General features: G+C 41.6%; 1 protein-coding gene across 1 annotated transcript; it reads left to right on the forward strand.

Annotated features, from left to right (window-relative positions):
- Positions 1-3,841: 3,841 nt before the first annotated feature.
- UBE2L3 (ubiquitin conjugating enzyme E2 L3) lies at positions 3,842-23,541 on the forward strand. Its single transcript, XM_063351142.1, has 4 exons — positions 3,842-3,979; positions 12,943-13,038; positions 17,119-17,305; positions 20,738-23,541. The coding sequence occupies exons 1-4, from the start codon at positions 3,953-3,955 to the stop codon at positions 20,890-20,892; spliced, it is 465 nt and encodes a 154-aa protein (XP_063207212.1). The 5' UTR covers positions 3,842-3,952; the 3' UTR covers positions 20,893-23,541.
- The last annotated feature ends 469 nt before the right edge of the window (positions 23,542-24,010 follow it).

Here is a 24,010-nt window from a genome sequence, read left to right on the forward strand (position 1 = left end):
ATGCTGGGCCCAGGTCCGAGCTGAGCTCTCTCCCGCTGAGCCGCTCTCCATATCGCGCCCGTGGGTGCGGCGCTGAGCAGTGCCTGGGCGAGGGATCGCCCTTCCCTTCATGCTGATGGGCTTCACTGCAGGGCAGCTAAAAACATCGCGACATGCGTGACTTTTCTATGTAAGCAAATTCCTACATAGTCTGTTAGGTGCTATGTGATCACAGATGGAGGGGGAAGCAAGTCACAAAGTTAAGAATGAAAGAAATGAGCATACTTTATTAAAGTATGTGATACAGAAAATGCAGGAGGAAGAAAATGACTTTATCTTTCTATACTGGATACTTACCTGGTAGAACAAATGTCAGATAACAATCATCACACATAATTAATTCATTTAAAATGTTTATCGTTAGAGATCTAAGAAACTGAAGGAACAAGAAAACCTATATATAAACTTTAATATGGCAATTTTACAAGAATATAGGATGGAGGATTGTCAACAAAATGAAATTAAGCATGTCTTTTTTTTTTTTTAACCCATTTTGGCTTTAACAATTCCAATGGAGAGGCAGGCATATAATGATTTAAGGCACTAATTATTCTTATAATTTTTTATCTTAGTTGCTCCTGGAGATGAGCTTTGCCCTTGTGGATCACAGGTAGATCCCTTTGATGTGTTTTGAAAGAATTAGGGTCCATTTGAAATTTGAATTCTGTCTATATTCTGCAAATCAGCATATCCAAGGAATCTTGAATGTAAGGAGCGTCCTGTTGGACCAGAACAGAGGTCCATCTAGCCTACTACTCTCTCGCTGTCCATGGCAGTAGAGGATGCTTTATTTAGGGACCAGCAAGCAGGCTCAGCATCTGTTCATCTCATACGCCCAAGCATTCGTAATTATGACTAGGCATCAGTTAGAGATGTTAGATGATGATTCCATGCCTACTGCCTTTTTTTATCTGTTTGTAGACTTGTTACCCAGTTTGACTAGTTTGTTTTTGAACCTACTGACTATTGCCTTTACTACAGCTGTGGTAGGGAGCTACAGACATTACTTACCTGCTGTGAAAAAAGGTGCTGTCTTTTGGCTGTTAGTAATGCCCGATTAGTCTCATTGTGTGCACTTCGCTCTAGTATTGTAAGATCTGATAAATAACAACCTTGTATTCACCTTAGCCACTGCCTTTACAATTGAGGCTTACAAAATCATATCTTTTCTCAGCCTTCTCCTCTGCAGAGGGAAGAGCCCCAGCCATTTTAGCCTCTCTTAATAAGGCACCGTTCCTCCCTCTTGATGACTGGGCCTGCCCTTCTCTTTACCTTCCCTAATTCTGTTGTATTCTTCTTGAGGTCTGTAGACCTGTACCTGGTTATAAATGCAGAACCATTGGCAAAACTCAGTATAAATAATGGCCTGTCTCTTGCTGCCAACAAGAAAGTAAGAGGTATAATTGATGAAATTCTGTCTGATAGGAAATTCCTGCTACTTCTTCAAGACTGTACGACTGAATGTCACGCCTGCCGGTAACCAGCATCCAGGCAAGACCCAGCCATGATTGTGGTTGCACAGCCCTTGTTCATAAACAAGATATGCATTGGTGCTGGCATCATAGGATCTGCTCTGGATCCCACCTGAAATAAGACACTGAAAGGATCCGGGATACTGGCGGCAGATAGTAAAACGTGCCTACTTCTGTGTAAACTTCTCAAACACCCTGCTGTAATAAAGGATTTCAAAATTAAGAGGCAATTTGTGAGGGCAGCTATGCTCAGCAATGATTTCTTAAGAACTGGCTGGGCTATTGTTAGTTATAGTGTGGGTGGTATTTTTTCTTGTCAAAGGAAATGCGGATTATCTTATAATTATCCCAGATACTTCTGACACTCTCTTACAAGCTATAAATTCATGGACTAAAACTACAGATAGTAAATTCAGAATTCTCTGTGGTGCTTCGAGTGTTGTCTCTTGTGTGTGGTAGCTATGTATCTCAGTGCAGGCATAGGTGAGGGCCTGAATAACTGTATTTTGAAGGACAAAAATGGTTAGATAATACTCAAAGACATATGGTGGTCTTGGAAAATTATGCGGTCAAATAAAGAGGAGATGAAGATACAAATAGAGTTTTGGTAAATAAAGAAATCAAGCTATTATCTGAAGCAGCTTGTTTTCCATATTTGTAGGCATCTGGAAAATAAGTTATAAGAACTGTTCTTCCAAGTTACCATGGTATCAGATTTAGGTATTTCTAAATTTCAGAAGCACATAATCTAAAGTAGCCCTTATCTCAGATGTCAGCATTTTTAAATCTTTACCACCAGCATCCCATTGCAGCAGCACACAGCGAATCCTCAGAGTCTCTGCAGCTTCTGTTTCCACATAACGCGTACCTGCCTGGCACTGTGGAACTTCTCCAGCCGGTCGGCACACATGCTTGCCCCGCATCTCCGCTGCTTCACCAGCATGGTCTGCCTCTTTCATCCTGTTTCCTCTGACTCCGTTTTCCTTGAGCACAATGGATGCAATAATCGTTAGATATTTAATAGAATAAATAATAATATAATAAGAATAAATAATAGAATAATATTAAACATCTTTGAAGATCATAATGTAATTATTTACAAACTACTTAAAAATACCCATATGAAGTAGGTGATTATTAAGTTGGTTCCTGTAGGTGCTGTATAGCTTACTTCATTAACAAATGTTAATCAAATTTCGGAGCAATAAGCACTATATTAATGCAAAATATTATCAAATAGTTGTTCAGGGGATAAATTTAAGATAGCGTATTAGAATCCTGTGCTTCATAATTAACAACTTTTGTTGAGTTTTTATCAGTTTTTGAAAGCCTCTTGTAATAACTGCATTTCCTCTTTCAGGTTGTCTGGGTCTGTAAAGCTTATTTTGGAGCTTAGAACTTTTTCAGGTGACAACACTGGATTTCCCATAGAACAAGTGTTGGATCAAGTGAGGACATCAACTGACACGAGGGAGGGAGAAAGGGGAAATAAGGCCACGCATCACCCGTGCGGATCCTGGAGCGATTCCTGAGTACGCTCCTTCAATTAATGCTTTAGAGAACCGGTCAGGCGCCTGGATACAGATGTCTGGTGGCATTTCAGATGTTGTATAGTATAGTAACCTATGTCCCGTGCCACATCCCAAGCCTGTGTCTTGGGTACACCAGGGCACCCGGAATGGCGCTGGGCACCTGTGCTTCGACACCTGAATGGCTCCGATGGTGGCTGCTAGAGGCCAGCTGGGGAGGATCAGAGCTGGAGCGCAGTTACCAGCAGAGCTCCTTTAAAGAGCTAAAAAGCACATGGCAAATTACAGTCTTGATTAATGCTGACAGCGACATTATCTCCTCTTCCACAGCTTTCTGTTCTCTGGCGATGGCGGCGGGCGGGAGGCCCGGGCCCATGGGCCTGGTTCACGGCGAGCAGACACCTCTCTGGGAGCATGCTACCCTCTCGGGCTGTTTTGGGAAATGAAGAAACAGATGTTGTGACGGGCTATAAACTCCATGAGGGCTTATGTGATCCAACCTGTAACCGCAGGCTGTTGCCTCTTTCCCCGCAGGGAAGATGATACTGAATTTGGGGTGATGCACAGTACATAAAATAATCCACACCAGCATTTTAAACCATTGGCCGACGATTAAAGAACACGCTCGGACAAAGGCAGGGCCGAGTGCTGGAGGAAGGCGGGCCCCGGCCCTCAGCGAGCGGGAGCCCGGGAGCACTCTCCTCCGGGCGGCGTCTGCGCTGCAGGGCGGCCCTGAGGGGCCCGGCGGGACGCGGGGCCGGGCCGGGCCGGGCCGATCACATCACCTTCCCCTCCGCTCAGCCCAGCTCGCCTCAGCCCGTCCCGCCCCCACCCGCCGCCCCAGGAAGCGCAGGGCTTTAGCGCCCTGCCCGCCGCCGCCATGCATTGTGGGGCGGCAGCAGCAGAGCCAAGATGGCGGCCAGCAGGAGGCTGATGAAGGTAACAGGCAGCGCCGCGCCGGGAAAGGCCGGCGGGCGGGCGGCGCTGGGCACCGTCCTCCCGCCCCGGGTCCCTCTGGGGGTGGGGGGTCGCCTCTCCGGCCGCGGCCCCGTGGAGCGGCCTCCTCCTCTCCCCTCGGTGGCTCCCTGGGCTGGAGCGACCGGAACGGCAGCAACCGGCACTTAGGCCGCGGCCGTGAGGGGCCTCGCTGCCTTCCCCGCCGCCGCCCGCGGCCCCGGCGGTGCTCCGCGGCCCTCAGCCGCCGCCCGGGGCTGGGCGGGGGCGCTCGGCCGTCGCCGCGGGCCGTCCCGTCCCCTGCCGTCCCCCTCCCTCGGGGGGCTCCTGCGGTGACTAAGCAAAGAGGAAGGGCCGGGGGGGAGGAGGCGCCGCTGCCGGGACGCCGGGGCCCCCGCCCGGGGCCGGGGCAGTCCCCAGGGTGCCGTGAGGGGCCGCCCGGCCGCCGGCCGTGCCGCAGCCGCGGTCCTCGGGCCCGCCGGCGGGGGTCGGGAAGCGGCCTCGGCCCTGCGGGGCCCGCGCCCCCGGTGAGGAGCCGGCCCGGGGCGAACCCGTCTCGGTTTCGTTGTCTCGCAGCGGATCCTCTTCCGCGTATGAGTAAGACGTTTATCGCGCCGAAATGTGGACCTGGGTTCAGGAGTTTCCCCATTCACCGCAGACGGGGCGATGTTTTTGTCTTTGCTGTTTGCTCGGGAGCGCAGATGGTGCTTGTGGACGCAAACCCGGCCTCGGTGGGGCTCTGACCAAGAGCTCCGACGGTTTATTGTAAAATACTGCTCGGGACTATGTTTCTCGTCGTTTTGCTTGAGGAGTAGGATACTTAAGAAGAAAATGATAACCATTACCCCCAAAGCATACGAGTTCATTTTAGTTATTGTATATAATTGCTAATTAACATTACAAACTGTGTGCAGTGGGGTTTGTCTAGGACATGCATGCATAGTGGCATAAAACTTAGTCATCTGTAAAATGCTATGGCAATACCCTATGGTATTTGCATGCAGAGTGCCTGTAACGTAAATCAATGAACTTTACAGGCGTGTCCTGTAAAATGTAGGGGAAAGACCCTGTAACTGTGAGGCCATGTTGTGACCCCATTACAAACCTATTCCTGTGGGGTGCACTAGGATTTCACAGGTATGTGGGCGATTCTGTTAAACTTAGTCTTTTAATATCGGATTTGCAGCTGGCTTCAAGGATGTGGACCCCTAATAGGGCTGGGATCTCACTAGGATGTGTAGACAGCAAGTTTTGAAGTTGTATTTCCTTAATTGTGCAGATACATAATTAACCATTATAAGTTGTTCATTTCTGAAGAAACCAATAGCTCAGCAGTGCTTTCGTAAGGCTGGTTTTGTTGTTTTAATTAAAAACTAAATGGTAAATACATTGTGTGCAGAGTCATTCATATATATAAAATCAGTAGGCGTATACCTTTAATTGTCCCGATGAGATGGCATTCATTTTTTAATTTAATTTTTGATAGCTGTTATGTTTTGCCACAGCTTTAGTGTCATAATCAATATGTCTGTTGCTTTATACTCAAATAAGGTTCCTCTTAGTTTCAGATAGTAAACAACAATTTAATTTTATCTTTTTGTAAGGCAGCTTTTCTGCCTGTTCTGCAGAAATCCATTAGTTGTTCAAAAGCACATCACTACTATCCTGGTAGGAAAAAAATATTTCTAATAACTTTTTCTTTTTACATTTAAAATGGAATGTAAAAATCTGATTGGCAAGAAAAATTGTTCTAATAGCTGCAGTGCCTCTTGCGTTTCAGCTCCCTGCCCCCACCAGTTCCACTATATGTTTACATTAGTACTTTAATCTTTCACCAAAATGCTGTGAAAATGTTACTTGCCAACATGACCTCCTCCTTTTCTAGAAAAACAGTGTGGCAGTTGCTTTTGAAAGGGAGTGGTGTAGGGAGGAAGGAGGCATTGATAACTTCCCTCTTACATTTTTGCTTTCGTTTTTGTTGCCTGATGGTTGTGGGTTGTGCGTGTTTTATGCCAGTTCAAGAGCTGTGAGATGCTGTATCACACAACTTGTAAAGGCTATTAAATAAGCACCTGCCTTCATGCCTTTTGCAGAGTCGAGTCAGCCCAAGTGGCTTTGGGCTTTGCCATTCATGTCAGTAGCAGCAAAGTAGAGCTCTCGTACATGTGATGTAATCTGGGTTGCAGCAGCATGATGTTTTGAAGGTCCAGACTCGCATGTGTACCAACCAAATATTGTTCCATGCTCACAGGTCCGCTTTAGAGTCTTTCACTGTTGAAGTTTTGCAATATAGAAGAGTCTGTGGTGCATCTTTCTTGGGGTTGTAGAATGATGAGTGATTATTACCAAAGGAAATAGAGTTTTTCAGTGTGTCCTTTATAACTAAAGGAAATAGAGTTTTCAGTTATGTTTAAAATAATTTAGGATAAGCATTAACTGTAGTTTCTTTGAGCTAAATATCAAGTTTGTCTTTGGTAAGTGAGAATAAACTTTGAACCTTTTATAGGTCACGTAAAATAAAGCAATTCTCATTTCCTTAAGGTCTTGCCAACATTCTGAAGTACTGCATTTTTTCTGTACGCGTGTCATACATCATAGTTATTCGTATTAATCACAGTGGCTCAGAGAGACTGGATGTAGTAGGTTCATAATAACACACTGTCTGCCCGTAGAAAACTGGGAGTAGGAGTATAGTTTTCATCTTCCAGGTGGAAACGGATGTCCTTTTCAGATTGTGGAAGCCATTTGTATCTTCAGTTTGCAAACCTCCTTGTGAAAGAATTATTACAAATTTTGCCCTTGCACTTGTACAGCTCAATTTTAAACATGAAGTCAAGTTATAAGAATAATAAGATTGTCCTGTGATCTTAGGCTCTGCTTGAGCACAGAATGTTTCCTAGGCCAAAGACCTTATTTATGGCCTATTTTTGCAGAGCTTTATACCATCAAATAGTCCAACTGAAATTTTCCCTACTGACTTACAAAAAATCAGTGGAGGCGTGCCCTTTCCAGGAGCACACCTAGGTTAGCAAAAACATGAAGTAAACATAGGTAATGAATAATACTCCAGCAACACCTGAGGTGGAGTTTTGATCCATGAGCCACCATTACACCTCTTCAAAGAGCCACAATTGTCAGATCTTGGCTCCTCATGAAATGTGAGAGGTGGGAATAAAGCAATCTTTATCAGGGATATGTTGTTGTGGACAATCTGTCAGGGTAAAAACGGGCAAATATGGGGTAATCATTTTAGGAAAGGATCTAAGGCTTCTCTTTTAAGGGAGCTACTTTGCTTACTGACTCTTTCTCATAGAAAGCAGATTGTCTCCAAAGGTGTACGACTGGGAACATAGATCTGCCAGAGACATGCCAGAGATTTCATTGAAATCTTTTCCCAGTTGCCATCCACTAATGTAAAAGGAGCCATTTTCCAGGCGGCTGCATGGCACAGCCCTGTGTGGAGAGGCGGTGGGCAGTGGCGAAGGGAAGGCTGTTTGGGTGCTGGGCGGTCACACTCCTTCCTTGTGGTTTAGTAATGCGGGACCGAGCTGCGGTGGCGGGTTTGGGGGGCATTTGGGGGGGCCATCCTGGCCCCACGCAGAGCTGCTCCCTCTGCCCCGTGCTGCCTGATGGGCGGCTGCAAGGATGCACTTCTGTGTCCTGGTTAGATGTATCATTAGCATTAAAAATAGATTTAAAGAGTAAATAACACTCCACGTATGAAATCAGGTACATAGGCGATTATTTTAATCCTACTGTTTTTACTCTGCTTCCATAATTACACAGTCAAACATTTATGCAACGGTTGAACTCCATGATAAAATACAAACACGAGGCCACAGCCAGGTACCTGCTGCAGGTGGTCTGCCATCAGTGTGCGGTGGTCTTGCAAACACCATAGCCCTTGTAAATAAAGGGGCTTTAAATGCCTTTGATACTTGAAAAGCAGGTCTAAATTGATCCAAACACTGGTTCTCGTGACAAAGGAAGTGGGGTTTTGAGCAATGTGTGATTGTCCTTATGCAGAAGTGAGAATACTGATTCATTTTCCCTTTTTGAAACTGAGAATTGGCGAAAGGATTTTTAATCAAATGAAAATACTTTGCCAAAAAGTAGTATTACTCAGTAACTAAGATGTGTGAGAATACAGGGTTGCAACATTGCAGAGGAAACTTAATAACAATTCTTATAAGAATGGATTTGTTCTTTTAGTAGGTTTTGTGGGGTTTTTTTTGTAAAATTATATTTTATTTTAAGGTTTGGTAACACTTCTCTGTACTGTATGAGATTCAGAAAGTAAAACTGGTCAGTTCCTTATAGTGTTTAACTTTGTCACACGTTCAGAGAATGTTTTTATAAACAGGTAAGCGTAAATTGTAAACAGTAGAGAATTGTGGTTTAGAGTTCTTTCAGTAGACTTTTGTTTTTGTTTGTGCATTTAATAGCATTTTGGCCTTGATGCAGAACTTACTGAAGGCAGTATGAGCTCTCGCACTTATTCCCATATTCTTGCATTGCACCCTTACAGGTGTTTGTCTTCACTGCATTTTCCTATCTGGCTTGTTTTTTTAGGGAAGTCCCAAAACTTGAAAGATGTATGGGCAAAACAGTTGCAGGGTTTGTAAAAGACTTAACTACATTTTAAGCTGATGCTACTTTCCTTTTTAACTTCAAGCATTTAATTTTTGCTTTGAACAGCACAAATGATTATACAATATTGAAAATCAGAATTTTAAATCCTTAAAGACTATATATAGTGGTAGTATGTACTTTTATGACTACCTTCAGCATTATAGCTGAAGATCAGATACCACCTCTGAAACAATGTTTTCTCCATTTCATGTGCTGTGTCTAACGCTTTCTCCGAACATACCCCCGCGACACGGACCACATCTCAAGAGAGCCTGGTGAAATAAGGCATTTCTATTTTACAGATGGGGAAACCAATGCAGCAAGGCCACGTGCAAAGCTGATAACAGGGTGGGGAACGAAGACTGATGGAAATTCTTGCTGCAGTCTTCTAACCTTTAGTTACACTCTGCCTGTGCTCCTGTAATTATGTTACTTGACAAAATTAAGGGGTGGAGGACAAGAAAAGGAATTAATCTATTTACTGTCTGCCTAGACTCTTAAGTATTATTTTGAAGTAAATATCTGGACTATATCCTTTTGCCTCATAAAGTAATTTTTGTCCCTTTGGAGTTGCTCAAGCAGATGTTAAATGCGGTATTGACTTTTAATCTGTCCTGTTTGAAAGTATTTAGTAGCTCATTCGCTATTTTAACAGTGCATTTATACTGCAGTTGTGTCTACCTCTGTAGCTCCGAGGCAGTTAGATCTTCATTGTGGGTTCTGGCAGGTGCCAGGAAAAAAAAAAACAAAACAGCCCCCCCCCCCTTAAATTGTGAATGCTGAATCTCTTACCGCTCCTGACGTGACACACTGAAAGCCTGACTTGTGAGTATAGTATTACATTGTATTTGTGGGGATAGTAGTATGAAAAAAAGCTATTTGTAAATACGTCGAACATGGAATTGATTCATTTGGAAGGGCATATGAAGTCTTAAACACTTCTAGTATAAGAAAAGTAATTTCTCTTAGAAATTGGAATCTGTCTGAAGTGTGTAGTTCAGACAGGTCCTCTGCTAAGGTACGCTTGATTCTCCGTGACCTTTGCAGCCGTGCCTGTGTGTGAGGAAAATAATTGCCTGGTTTATCCCCATCTGTTTGCTTCTTCAGTTGTCGGTTACTACAGCAGGACCCAAGGCAGCAGAAGGAGAAGCACAGGATCTAGTCCTGATGCACTGCAGTAGTTTACCACTTTTTTGATTTTGATGGTGAATTGCCGCAAAGGCTTTGCGTACCAGTTTAAAGAGGAAGATGTCCTGCATCATTTTCTGTGAGTTCTTTAGTGTCTTCTAGGCTGTTAAATTCCCTCTCTTGTATGGTGGACTTGAGGGGAAAATCGGGAGCAATTTGCACATTTGTTTTAGACTTTTCTTTGCTTTCATACAAGGTTTTACGATTTTGTAATCATCTCTGTACTGGATTCTTGCATTTCTTAATTCAGCATCCAGTTTTTTAACCTGACTCTAACTATAAAGTGTAGGTGTTTAATTTTCCAGTAATGTGAAGCCATGCTTTTCTAATTTGTTTTATTAGTTTAATAACATACCTGAATTATAGAGTCATAGTCCTCCCTTTTTCTGTGTCTGGGCAGTTGTTCTCTGGGCCAGAAGCAGTGTAATGCTATCATTGCAACCTGTGATAAAAGCTTCCGCCTGGAAGCTGTGCTCCTGCTGGGACGTTATGGGGGAGACTTCTGTTGTATGTATGTTTTTAATATGATAAGTAGAAAATTGTCTAAACCTGTTTTCCTGTCCTTGTTTTAGAGTGAAGGCGCTTGTGTTTATTCATAGAATCATAGAATCATAGAATCATAGGGTTGGAAGGGACCTCTGGAGATCATCTAGTCCAACCCCCCTGCCAGAGCAGGGTCACCTAGAGCAGGTTACACAGGAACAGGTCCAGGTGGGTTTTGAATGTCTCCAGAGATGGAGACTCCACCACCTCTCTGGGCAGCCTGTGCCAGGGCTCTGCCACCCTCAAAGTAAAGAAGTTCCTCCTCATGTTTAGGTGGAACTTCCTATGTTCCAGTTTGTGCCCATTGCCTCTTGTCCTGTCCCCGGGCACCACTGAAAAGAGCCTCGCCCCATCGTCCTGACACCCACCCTTTAAGTATTTATAAGCGTTGATAAGGTCACCCCTCAGACGTCTTTTTTCCAGACTGAAGAGACCCAAATCCCTCAGCCTTTCCTCATAAGAGAGGTGTTCCAGTCCCCTAATCATCCTCGTAGCCCTCCGCTGCACCCTTTCCAGCAGTTCCCTGTCCCTCTTGAACCGGGGAGCCCAGAACTGGACATGCTTAAGTACCTACTGGTTAACTGGGTTATTCTCTCCTGACGCTGGGTGCGCTCTGTCTGGTGTGGGATAGGATTGATCCCTGTGCCCGTGAGTGGTGGTTTGCCAGGACTGTGGGCTCGGGACGCTGCTCCGAGCGAGCGGCTGTGCCAGGCTGCTGTGGCCAGGCTCCCCAGCCCTGCCATGCGTGGGGCACTGAGCTGGCAGCCAGGGACTGAGGGGTTTGCAGTTTCAGTGGTCATAAAGGATCTCTTATAGCTGCGATAATAAAGGTTATTTTCTTTGGAATATTTTGGTTTGCTCTGTATCCCTATAAATGTGCTTCATGGGATTACTTTTGTGTGGGTTTTGTATGTTTTCCTGCTTTAACAAAATAAGATAATCCTCTTACCCATTTAAAAAGAAGAAAAAAAAAAAGCCCAAACTGTCTGCGATATTGCATAAATCTCACAGCAGTGGAATTTGTGGATTTATCCAAAGGTCTAGTCTAAATAGTTGGCTTTAGGGTCGTGAAGATTGTGTTGGGCATCAATTCAATATCCAAGACTCCAAGGTTAAATTTCCGTATTCTGAATATGCTGTTGCTTTCATAGGAGCAGTGGGTGGGAATGTAAATGTTCATCTTCTGATGTGTGGCTGCCGTGATTTTTGTTTCATGTTCATTTGGAAATCTCCTTTTTCCTTTGGGTTTGCATTTTATCATGATGCTAAGTTTATGCAAGAGATTACTGCCTATGTTAAATCTCTGCCAGTCAGATGCAGAAAGGGTTGATCTAAGATGAACATAGAGCTATTTTGGGGGGGGGAGGGGGTACACACAAAACCAAAAACAAAACACATGGATAGCACAACGCTTGTACCAGGAAAACTGATCTTCTTTTGTTTTTCAGCGTATAGTGCCTTTGCTTTGTAGTTGGTGTTTTTATCATAATAATATGCAGTCTAGCTTTGCAAATAGGCTAGCACCCAGTGAAGACCCGTGTGCTGGCAGAGTGCACCACTGTTGCTGTATAAGCAACATTTCCCCTAACCTATGTAGACACGCAGGCGTACGCTTCAGTTTTGAAAGCGCTGGGAAAGTTTTGTATTTCACTGTGGATGACTTTTGAACTTGAATTCAGTTAAATTCTCTTTAAAGATAAAACTGCTGAATTCAACAGCAAAGGGCTATAATTGTTGGGGGGAGGGGGAGAAGTGGAACCTTGAGGTGTTTCTTTTTAGGCCTAATTAAATACTCCAGGAAACAGTTTCTACACTAGGGCTTATGCACCATTTTAAATCTAAAAAGGCCCAAATACCTGTTCTGGTGATAGCTGGATCACTAACTGATCAAAAATGAATGGTGATTGACTGGTGTAGAAAGGTACCTTGTTCAAGAGTTATACAGCTATAAAGAGAGGTATCTTAAAATATACTGTTAACTTTGAGCTACAAAACCGAGATAAAGTTGTGTCTTCAAGTAATTGGTATAAACAAGGCTAGTTTGGCTTAGATTGGTATTTTTCTGAGTTAGCATCAATTTAAGTTGGTCATGCAGGAATTTTTCAGTTGAAATAATTGACCTGTTCAATGACTTTATCTCTGTCTAAAACTATTATGAGATGGTTCTTCCAAATCGCTATTTTCCTTCAGACAAGTTCTAAGATGCACTTTATTTCTGTGCTTCACAGAGTTATCAGTCACCTGTTACCAAAGGCACTGATTTGCATTTGAGATATAAAAACGTTTTTAACTGCACTTTTTCAATACTTCTACTTTATTGTGTCTGTAATGATGTTAATAACAAGGCATTTTTGTATTTTCCTGACATATAAAAAATAAGGGTTTTTTTAATACCTTGTCTCAGAGAATTTTCCTTCTCACAGGTGCAAAATTTTCTTTTATTATTTGTGTGGATTGCCACTGCTAAAACCTCAAGCTTCTTTAACGTAAAGAAAGCCTCTAAGTTGACCTCTAAGTATTTTGAAAAATAAATATGAGCATCTTCCTTAATGCTGCTATTAACTTACACTTTGCTTGCTTTTCAGGAGCTTGAAGAAATCCGCAAATGTGGAATGAAAAACTTCCGTAATATCCAGGTTGATGAAGCTAATTTATTGACCTGGCAAGGGCTTATTGTTCCTGTGAGTATAGACTACTCCTTATTCTGATGAGCTTTAAAATAAAACGAGGATCATTTCTATCTCATAAATCCACAACTTAGTCGTGCTGCTGGTGACCATTAGATAATTTTTGCACCCTGACAAGAATCTTCTTTATTACTATAAAACCTGACTTTCAGAGTTGTGAGTTTGTGCAGAAGCTAGTTGTTTGTAACTATATCGTAAGTTCATATAGATTATACTGCAGCATAATGGGTAGTGAAGTATGGTCCTGGATTTAGTTCTTGTCTGTCTTCAGACATCTTGTGTGATCTTGGGAAAATAGTGTAATCTTCCTGTCTCATAGAATCATCATAGAATCTGCTAGGTTGGAAGGAACCTTTAAAGATCATGTAGTCCAACCCCCCTGCAGTAAGCAGGGACGTTTTCAACTAGATCTCGTTTTATCTGAGTGTCTTTTGTGTTTTCTTTTATCAAAGTCTGATAATGTTTGTCAATGTTTCTTATAACTAGTCTGAAGAAAAATCCATACGTAATTGACCGGTGTTCTAGACTGTTGTGATCGATACCTGCCTGGATGCTTCATAACCGTGGGCCCGGTCCAATGCCTGGCTGCAGCTGGCGAGGGCTGTGGGCTCCGCGGTGGCACTGGGTTACTTGGCAGGGGTGTCGGAAGGGGAAGCAAATGAAGTTTGTAGTTTGTTACTTTAAGCTTAAAGTATAAAATCTACATCATCACAGGAAAAAAAAACAGAGGTATGGAATACTTCGTTTACTCCTTAATAGATTTTATTTTTTTAATTGACTAGATTTATTTCTAGCATAAAATTGAGTATTGGAAAAAGTTTGCAAGGAAAATGTTTGGATTTTCAGAAGTGAGCTCTCTAAAAGAAACTTCTGGCATTAATTAATGCCAAAATAAAACCCCCAAGCTTCAATTTTTTAAAAGCACTACAGTCTTTTAAGAGAATGTTTAATAGAAGTAGATAACCACTGTATTAGTCAAACAGGGAGGGATTTGTTATGAAAGGGAAAGCAGGAAGTGGAGTGTCTTGAATTCCTTGGTTGAAGTCACTTGGATTTTCACCTCCTTTATTTTCCACTGCTGTGACCTGCGCTCCCTTCATTACATGAGCTACTTTTAAGCCTGCAGCAGTAGAGGCTGTGCCACTAGGGCATCAGTTCTGCTTGTCCTTGGGTGCTACCTAGAAGGTCCCCCGACCAGCGTAAATCTGTCCTTTTATCCTACAACTTTGAAACGTCTCTTCAGCAGTGCCTCCGCTGTGGGAGCAGGAGGCCATTCCCAAATTCAGATCCCACAGGCTGAGATCACGGCTAGGCCTTTGCATTTTAGATACTGTACAATACGTTTAGTTTACTGTTTACTGATATTCCTGCAAGTAATTCCTCTGAGTGGTTAAGGCTGCTTTTGCAAATAAAGCAAGCAGGATTTGATGTTAAAATTTGACAAAGCTGAGAAACAATACGCTTTCAGTGTTTCAGTCACTCTGATCTTTGTGGTTTGTGTGTAACAGTTTATTGTTTTGATAATACTTTGAAGCAGTATACAGTTGGTAAATATGACTAATAAAGCAAAACACCAAAATACTTGTTTATTCCTGTTAAAATTAGCAACATATTGCGTTCAGTATCTATTTTTAAGAGTTTCTGTTCAACAGAGTATGAGCTTAATGTTTGTTTTGCAAAGGTTCACAACATCACAAGTGTTTAAACATTGATGCAGTGAACTGTGCTTTATACCTGCCTTTTGGGTTATAATATGCCCGGTTACAAGGGAAATAGCCTTAAATTCACTGGTGGTATAGTTAAGAGGGAATTTTGTTATGAAATTATACTTCCTATGGTAATTAATAGTGTTGTGTTGTTTAAAGAGTAGTATAATTTATTATTTTGAGGATACTCTGTAGAAGATGCTATAGTCTGAGCATAATGTTTTTAGCTGTTGCAGTGCCGGAGATGATGGCTTAAAAATGTGATATACAAGCTGGTTGCAAGTTTAATGTTTTTGCTGAGTTTTTGCTTTTGAAGTTTTACACGTCATTTCCATTCTAGAAAGCGTCCTTGCTTAGGGTTTAAAGCCATATTAATCGTACTTTAGTAGGACTAACCAGTACTTATTATTAAACTCTATAACGAGGCATTATTTTGGTCAGCATCTTAATAAAGGTGTAAAAGATACAAAGGTTAATATTTTTAGCAGTTTTCGTACAGAATTACTGTGAAAGATACTGCTTTAAGAGGTTTTGTTGTATGTAACATATTTTGTTCTTTGGAACAATTGTCAGTTTTTAAGGGTGTTTGCTCAATTGAGAAGCAAATTGAAGACAGCTTGTCAACTTCTTTTCTCCTGTTCTAAATTGTAGAATAAGGTAGCTTATGTACTGTGTGTTGAAAAGGTACAGTATTTGTTTGATTTCAACATCAAAATGAGACTATCTACCCCAGGCTCCTTGTTTCTGTAAGAGGTAACGTTGGTGAACAATTAATTTCATTTCACTTAATCAAAACTGCTTGCTTTGGACAAACTTGCAGAGCTTTTGAATGAGAGTTGTATTTGTTGCTTGTGTTTCAGTATTTATCATTCTGCTTCTCTCCCTTGCCAGTGTAAAAAAAAAAATATAACAAATGATTGGAAACTAATTGCTTGAATATTCTGTGGTTTATCTATTTAAAACATGAGCAACCCTTTACATTTTTCGTTCAATTTGTTGGTGAAATATAGTGAGGAACTGTTCTGACTGAGAGTCAAACAGAAAATGGACATTTTTAAGCCAGGTCAATTCCCGTATCAGTTCACTGAACATCCTCACAAATTACAGCAGGTGATGGAGGCAAGAACAAGTGAGCCATGGGGGGAGAGGGCACTAACGGCTTAAGGTGTCACCGCCACCGAAAGTTATTTGTTAAACTTCCAGAGCTTTTAGGATTGCTTGGATAAAAAGTGATTTTAAAGCCACTGTAGTTACCTTTTCCCTTGACTGCAGAAACTGTGCTGTATTTCTTAGAAACGCATAACCAGACTTCTCCATATGGATGAAACTAAAATTAAATGTTTTCCGTCAAATAATATTTTAATAGAACACTCCCCACCCCCAAATATCGGGAAACCTTTTTTAACTTCTGGAGTGGATTTGATTGCAGGGAATGGTCTGGTTGCTAATGAAGAATGTGTGTGATTATACTTTACACCAACTGGAAACTCTCATCCTTTGATTCTTGTTCCCAGAGTGTTTGGAAAGGTTTTATGCCATAGTTACTGTTCAGTGCAGAATGGTATTTTCTTAAGCTTTAAATGTAACAATAGTTTATTTTTCTTCTGCTTTTCTTCTGCAGTTAGTATTTGAAGCAGTATCAATAGTCTATCGGGTTTTCTAAATGAGATTCTGGGCGTTGTTTTTTCTGTTTCAGCATGAAGAACTACTTTACTTACTTCACGGTTCTCATTATGCTCCTTCAGAAATGATCTGATAAGAGTGGGTGCTAAAACTGCATACAAATTCAGAATGTTCTCATCAGATGCAGTGGATATCTATCTTTAGTACCAATGAATGCTCAGAAGATTTTTGTGTAGTCAGCACAAAAATGTTTTTGGAACGTATAGGGAAATCTGACAAATGAAATTGCTTTGCTGCTTATACCACCATGTTGTGAGGCGTGTAAAATGACTGGGTTCAGAGAAACCAATTTTCCTTGTCAGGCTTCCTGTTTGTATCTCAGAAAGGGTTTACAATGTTTTTTGAAATACAAAGTTGAGAATAAAACTACTTACTAGATAGGACCTTGAGTCTGGAGTAAATGGGATTGGATGCTTTCTTACCAGTAGACGTGCCAGCCAACTGCAGAACAACGATAATCTGCTTTTTCCAGGGTGACTACAAATGTTGTAGGTAGAGGTTGTATTGCCTCTCTTTTACCAAATATGTTTTGATGTTTCCTGATGCATAGACATGGCAGTATGTGTCGTAAAAAAGTGCCTTTTAAAAGAGGTCATTTTGATAGATCAAAGTCTGGAGCGTGCTTTTTCTTAATTGCCTCCATTAGAATATGCCAGGTTCGTGACATTCTTCCTTCTTGTTGCAGGACAATCCTCCATACGATAAAGGAGCCTTCAGAATCGAAATCAACTTCCCAGCAGAATATCCATTCAAACCTCCTAAGATTACATTTAAAACAAAGATCTATCACCCTAACATCGATGAAAAGGGGCAGGTTTGTCTGCCAGTAATTAGTGCTGAAAACTGGAAGCCAGCAACCAAAACTGACCAAGGTAGGACTCCGTGTGGAGAAAGAACTTGGTGCCAAGAAACTTCGTATTGTGTTTAAATTTAAAGCTAATAGCATTTCAGCTGGACATTGCTCTTACGGTATACTTGTTGTGAGGTTTGTGTCGTGAATCACGTGTTGTGAGCACAGTGTGCAACTCTTTTGGAATCTCATTTTGTTAATGGAATGTCAGGTAGTGACACTGACGTGTGGCATTTCCACCTCCAGGAAACCACAAAACTCTTTGTGATTGAAGAGTTTGTTTAAGGTAGTGTCCTCGGCATACTTAAAAATTCCGGTGGTAGTTTGTGTGGGGGTTATTTTGTGCTTCTTTTTAAACGGCGACTTTATAATCCAGAGATGTTCAGTACGTTCCTGGCTGTTCGAAAGAAAGGGTCTAAAACCTCAAGGCTTTGTATATTTTATAATCTCTGCCATGTGGTTCAGTGATTTGAACATACAGTTTGAAGTATCTAGGGAGTCATAAACAAAACCTGAAATCATAACACAAAGTAACTCTCAGTTCTTAAAAGATTACTACTGTGATGCTTGGTGTGTAGAGTGTCTTTGGATAAGAATTTAAATATTTTAAGGAAAAACAGTTTCATCAGGTTCTGTGGCAGGCTGAGTGTGTGATCTGAGTAGGTTTTTTCTGTTGTTGCTTCCATTAGTTGTTGGGGCGAGAATTTCATGTTTTCTGGCAGGTAGTGATTAGTTTCATATTAAGCACTTATTGTACATATAGAAAAAGCAAACATCCTTACAAAAACTACGTAATTGTTAATAATATTAATTCAAATGAGTAGCAGTTCAGTCCAGTGCAAGAGCTTCAGTGACACTAAAGCGTCTTGCTCTGTAGGAGAAAGTATTTCATTCTTCCAGACTCCTCTTTAAGGTTGTTTTCACTTGGACTGTGTTCCTCACCATAAACAACGCTGTACTTCAGGTTTCTTTTTTCTGTGTGCTTCTGTATGCTAATAAAACTACTTAGAGTTTGCATGATCTTGCCCCAAAGACAAAATAGGAAAATTCCTGTAGTTCTTTCTGAAAAGATCGAGCAGTTGAATGTTGAGGAGAGCAGAGATGGCAGTAAAAACAACCTGTTAAACGGAAATAGGTCAGTGAAGTTCTTGTGATCTGTCATTGTTTTATCCCAAATTATACAGGACAGAGAACCTTGAGAGACATGAAATGGAAGCAGTGTGTAGAAGGTTTCTGTTAGCACCTTAGCTGTTGTCCTCATCTTCTGAGCCTCCTCTAGTTAAGTAAAGGAACAACATGTCTTTACCTAGCTTGGAATGCAAGTTGGTGTTAGTTGGAACTATTAAAGCAACCATTTGCGTGCAGCAAATAGTGTCTCCCTGAGAAGTGGCGATTCCCTTTTCATCTGAGAGAGTGAATAAAAATTTTGCTAAAATCAGAATTTGGAGCAAATCCTGGGTAACAAAATATTGTAAAATTCTCAATTTCTGCTGTTTTGTGGTCTATCATTTGTTTTCTAACTCTTTCTTCAAGAAACCGTTTTAGTGTCAACATCCGTTGTTACTACATCAGTGTATGAACCTGCAACAATGCTATTGCAGCTCTGCTTCGGTGTCTGTTCCTTTTCCTCCAGAACTCTTCTGCACTGAAAAGTGAACTTCAGTCTGTTTGCTGCTTGGGTCTTTCTCAAGGAAATAATGCAACATTATTAGTACCGCATCAGAGCGATTGGTTTTGGTCAGGTGTCAAGAAAGTGGAGAGCTAGGTTCATCATAAATCATTAACTCACCTTTCGTGTACTAAAGGTGCATCTTACTGGTGTACTTTTCATTAACTTATGCTTAATATTAAAACAGACTGCTGTGACAGTATAGTTTTAAAATGCTGTGGATATTGAGGCAACTCCTGTTATGGCAATCCTAGTTTTTTCTGGCTTGTGTGTTAAATAACTTTAATAATGCTTTCTCTGCAGTGTTTTAGTGTGTTTTACTGAGTGAAGAGGGATTGTCACGTGGTATTGATGCTAGTTTGATAAGTAGTCATTAATATGATGACAGTTGTCATAAGTCCAGGACTGGTGAGTCAGGTAAGCTAATATCAGTTCTACATTCCTTAAATAGTTTGTTTGCAGTTTAAACTGATTTGTGGTAAGAAACGTTCCTGTTTAGCAATGTAGCTCAGTCTCTGGATTTTGAGTATTTGTTTTGAGATATATCCCCCATCCCTGTCAGGTCAGGGCGGAAAAGAGTTATGAGCATGAAAAGACTGATGCTCTGAAAGAAGCCACTCTGGTATGCTAGCATCAGCTGGATTGAGAAGTGTTGTAAGAAATTCCATTGCAAAATTGGGGAGAATCCAGCTAAACTGCAAAGTAGCAGCGTCGGAGCAAAGGATCGACTCCGCTTTTTCACACAACACGTCGCTGGGTTGAGGAGCTTCCTGCTGCTGGATGCTGCAGGGGCCGGCAGCCCTGCGAGTCCGCCATGAACTTCACAGAGTTCTGTTATACTTGCTTTAAAAACTCTCGGAGTGCTGCTTTGTATTACTCTGGGTAGCCCAAACTTACCTCAAATGGGATATTATTAATATTGGCATACAGCAAAATGCTTTTTCTGTGTGCCCGCCTTCTGCAGACCTGCCTAATTACGCATACACCTTTAGTGCATGGACAGGAGAACTCCCGATGGTTGTGACCTGTCTAGCGTTAAATGGTCGTGAGAATGTATACGAGGAGAGTGTGGCAATAAATGTCATTGTCGTGGGTGAGGTTCACTGCGTAAATGTTGCGTACAGTTCCAGTTATTTTAAGAATGACATTTCCTTTGAAAGTGATAGGGGAACGTTGATGAAATGGCCGTAAACAGCGGGGTGAAAAGCATCTTGCCATTCTTACCCACTTGTTTGCCCCATCTGTATCTACTAGTGGGTGTATTTGGCAGTTTAGAATAAAGGAAGAGTTGTCTGCTGCTTACAGGGGAGGTAAGAGTCACAGAAAAATTAAGCTGAAGCAAAAGGGTTTCCAAAAGCAGGCCCAGCTACAACTGCAGCGTTGTGACAGGTGCGAGGAAACAACGCTTCATGATGGAAATTCCATCTTCACACAGTCCCTGTTGGATGAACCTCTCCATGAAAGTTCGTTTCTTTCTTAGCTGTAGGAGAGTATTTCAGATAGGATGCCAGTTACATGGAGAATAATTTGTAGTGCATTTTGGTCTCTATTCAAGTTGATTTTGTTTACAAATACGATTTTCTGGTGTTCATTCATGGTCATTGAACTAAAACTTGGCATATTGCTATAGCTTATTCACGCTCTGCTTTTGAAAAGACAGTAGATTTATGGGGATGTATTTAAATGCAGTTAAAGCTCTTTTCTTACTGGGGAATTTTGCTTACGCTTTGATTTTTAAAAGTTAACCATCTTAGTCTCTGACGGTATTTATACTTCTTTTGACAGTAATCCAGTCCCTCATAGCACTGGTGAATGATCCACAGCCCGAGCATCCCCTCCGGGCTGACCTAGCTGAAGAATACTCTAAGGACCGTAAAAAATTCTGTAAGAACGCTGAAGAGTTTACAAAGAAATATGGTGAAAAGCGACCAGTGGACTAAAATCTGACACAATTGATGTCAGCAACGTATGATAGAAGATCGGAGCAGTGCATTTGAGACACCCCGTAAAGCAGGACTCTATGGAAAATTGACAAGTGCCACCTTTTGGTGTTAACTTGTGGCTGTTACTAACTTTCTACAGTTTTCTTAATCAAAAGTGGGCTAGGTAACCTGTAAAGAAAGGATTAAAATTTAAGATGTTCTAGTTCTGCTTTCTTTGTTTAAAAATCACTGCTTCAATATACTTTAAAGTATGCTGTTTTCTTTTTCTTGTCAGAAATTATCAAAAATATCTTAGACTTATATTCTGCCCTTAAATTTAAAAGGTTGTGGCTGTCATTTCTTATTTTTTCCTCGCAGTTCCCACTATTTTAAGATCATTTAATTCTTCATTGAATTTTATCCACCTCCCCAAACCGATGTCTTGGGAAAAATATCCAGTTCTGGCAGAAAATGATTGAGTGTTTGGCAGTTTTGTTTACTTTTCTTTTTAAATGTTGCACTGTGCTTTGTGGGACTCTTGCAAGTTCCCCTTAACTTCAGTTTGTAACATAATAACCAACAAACAAACAAACCCCACAAAAAAACAATCAGAAATAATGTCCAGGTCTTATGTAAATCTGGCTGATGTTACCACAAAATGTTTATTAAACGGGGAAACCCAAGTTTTTGTGTGCGTCATTGAGTTAAAATATGGCTTATGTCCTGCTTCTGGAAAACTTTTGAAAAAAATTCTGTAGCCAACGAGTAGTGGAGTGGGATTACAAACTTCTGTCACTTCTATTCCTAACACCTGTGCAGGGGAGCCAGGGGAGTGTGCACAGAACAACATTGCAACCAGTTTAGAAGAGTTTCGGAAATTGGGGACCAAGAGGTACCAAAGTGATAAAAAGGTTTTCGAGTTAAAAATCGATATTTTGGAAACGTTAATTTTGAATTCAAGTACTAAATCTGACAGCACTGCTAGTCATCCTAGAACATTTTTTTCATCCAAAGGCATATGAAACATCTGTGTTCTATGGGGTGGCACTCGTGCCACTTCCCTGCCCAGTTGCTGTACAGTTCTTACTGAAAATGGTATAAAAGGATTAAGCAATAACCTGTAACAGAGTCTGCTTCGCTACTGCTGGTCCTGTGTTTTACAGCCGCGCCGGCTGGAAGATGTAATGAGCACTTCTGTCCTCCTCACTTCTCCAGGCAGAGCTGTTTCCCCGTGGCTCCAGGGCAACCCACGCCTGCTGAGGGAAGCCCTTTGCTGAGAATTGAGCATCCTGTAACGTGTCTCCTGCTTTTCTCCTGCCTGCCTGTCTCTTTTTCCCCCCACTCTGAAGTGCGATGGTAGCTCCACAGTCAAACTGCCATTCAGTCAAACTGCCGCCTCCTCCCCGCCTGTCCAGCCTGGGTATGCTTTTGAGCAAACAGATCTATCTCCAGAAATCCGCAGCTACCTGGGAGCACATATCGTTTTGATGTGCAGGAAGTTGAGTTAGGAAATCCCTCATGCCCAGGTGGTTACCTGTACTCCTAAATTCAGTTTTAATACAGCCTCTGCCTTTGCAACCTTTCAGAACTAGTGTGTCAAGCGGTAGCTCTCTTTTGGTTTTAATGTCTTGTATATTTGCTATTTCTTCATTCATCCCTCTCATCCGGCTTTCATTTCTGATTTAGTGTAAACAATGACAGCCCAGTACCTCACCTCTGTTGAAAGTAATTTTTTTTATAAGTTAGGGAGCTAAGAAATTTTATGTTTTAAGTGTTCTTAGACAGATTCTTTGGCAGGTAAATAAAGTTAAACCACATTCACCTTATTTACGGAAACTTGCATTTCCTAAGTGTTTTCAGGCTTGTGAGAGCACTATCTATTACCAAATTTTCACAACTTTGTGTCTTCATTTGCAGAAAGTTGGTACTGATTTTGTTTCATTCACGCTCACTCAGATTCATAATAAACTAATGCCAAATTATCTGTCAAACTGAAGTGTGTGTAACTTCTGCATCACATGAGTCACTGTACCTTTTGATCATGTCTGTTGGCACGGAAACTTGCCGTTCTCTAAATTTTCTTTTCATTTAAAACAAAACTGTAGCACTAGTTTGCTGCCCTTGTTCCTACTAAAGAGTATACTTTCTGGTTGTAAGCCTCTCAGGTCAAAGACTGCGTTTATCTGAATCGGATGCTGTGGGAAGGGAACTGAAGGGCTGTGTAATTCAAGGAACTCCAGTCGATGCACGCAGGCTCCAGCGGCGCTGTACCAGCCATTCCCATTCCATCTGCAAAGGTCACGCAGAAGACAGATATTGCTATCAGTTCTCCTTGTGTGTTCTTCATAGTTCAGTTTCTAAACTACGAGATGTGTAACCTAAGTGATGGCGTTTGTCTGCAGGCAGCCCTCTGAAAAAAGCTAGAGATCAAATACTGTACTGTATGGTTGAAGTCTGAGGAGAAGGAAAAAAAATCAAATACGAAGTCCTATGTTAACTCAGGAAATCCAGCTCTTGTTCTCTCTGGTTCCCTAAGCCATGCTGAATTCTAAGTGTGCAGTTTAATATCCAAAATAAAAACAACCTACGGGTGAAACTACACCCAGGAGTACTGGTATAGGCTTTCTGCAATTCCATCCTGCTACCCTAATAAAAATTGCTCTCAAAGGCTTTGTGGCATGGTTTTATTTTCAGAGAGATTTGGGGTTTAGACTTTTCTTTTTTCTAAGTCTCCTGGTGCAATGACATTTGTAGGTAGTGGTCTGAATGTCTTAATTTGAACTCATTGTTGTCTTTAAAGCTTTCATAGAACCGCTGAGAAACTTCCTTCCTCATTTCCAGGCGTTTTATGCAATTGGAAGGTTCCTAATTTAGAAGTCTTTCGGTAGTTCTTTATTTCTCCGTTTAAAACTCCCTTGAATTTAAAAGAAAATTTGTGCTTTAATGCTGTTCGTTTAAAAATATGGAATTTGCAGAAATTTTTGTTGTTGTTGTTCGCAATACAGAACTGAGTGAGGTGAGGCTGCCGTTGTGTCGGCAGCGTTCAGCCAGCCAAAGAGCGCACAACAGTCAACAGGCGTGTAACGGGCTGAGGAGCGTCATCGGAGCAAATCCACGGGTGAGAACATGGAGCAAT

The sequence above is a fragment of the Chroicocephalus ridibundus genome, chromosome 13 (assembly GCF_963924245.1).
Source record: "Chroicocephalus ridibundus chromosome 13, bChrRid1.1, whole genome shotgun sequence".
Lineage (NCBI taxonomy): Eukaryota > Metazoa > Chordata > Aves > Charadriiformes > Laridae > Chroicocephalus > Chroicocephalus ridibundus.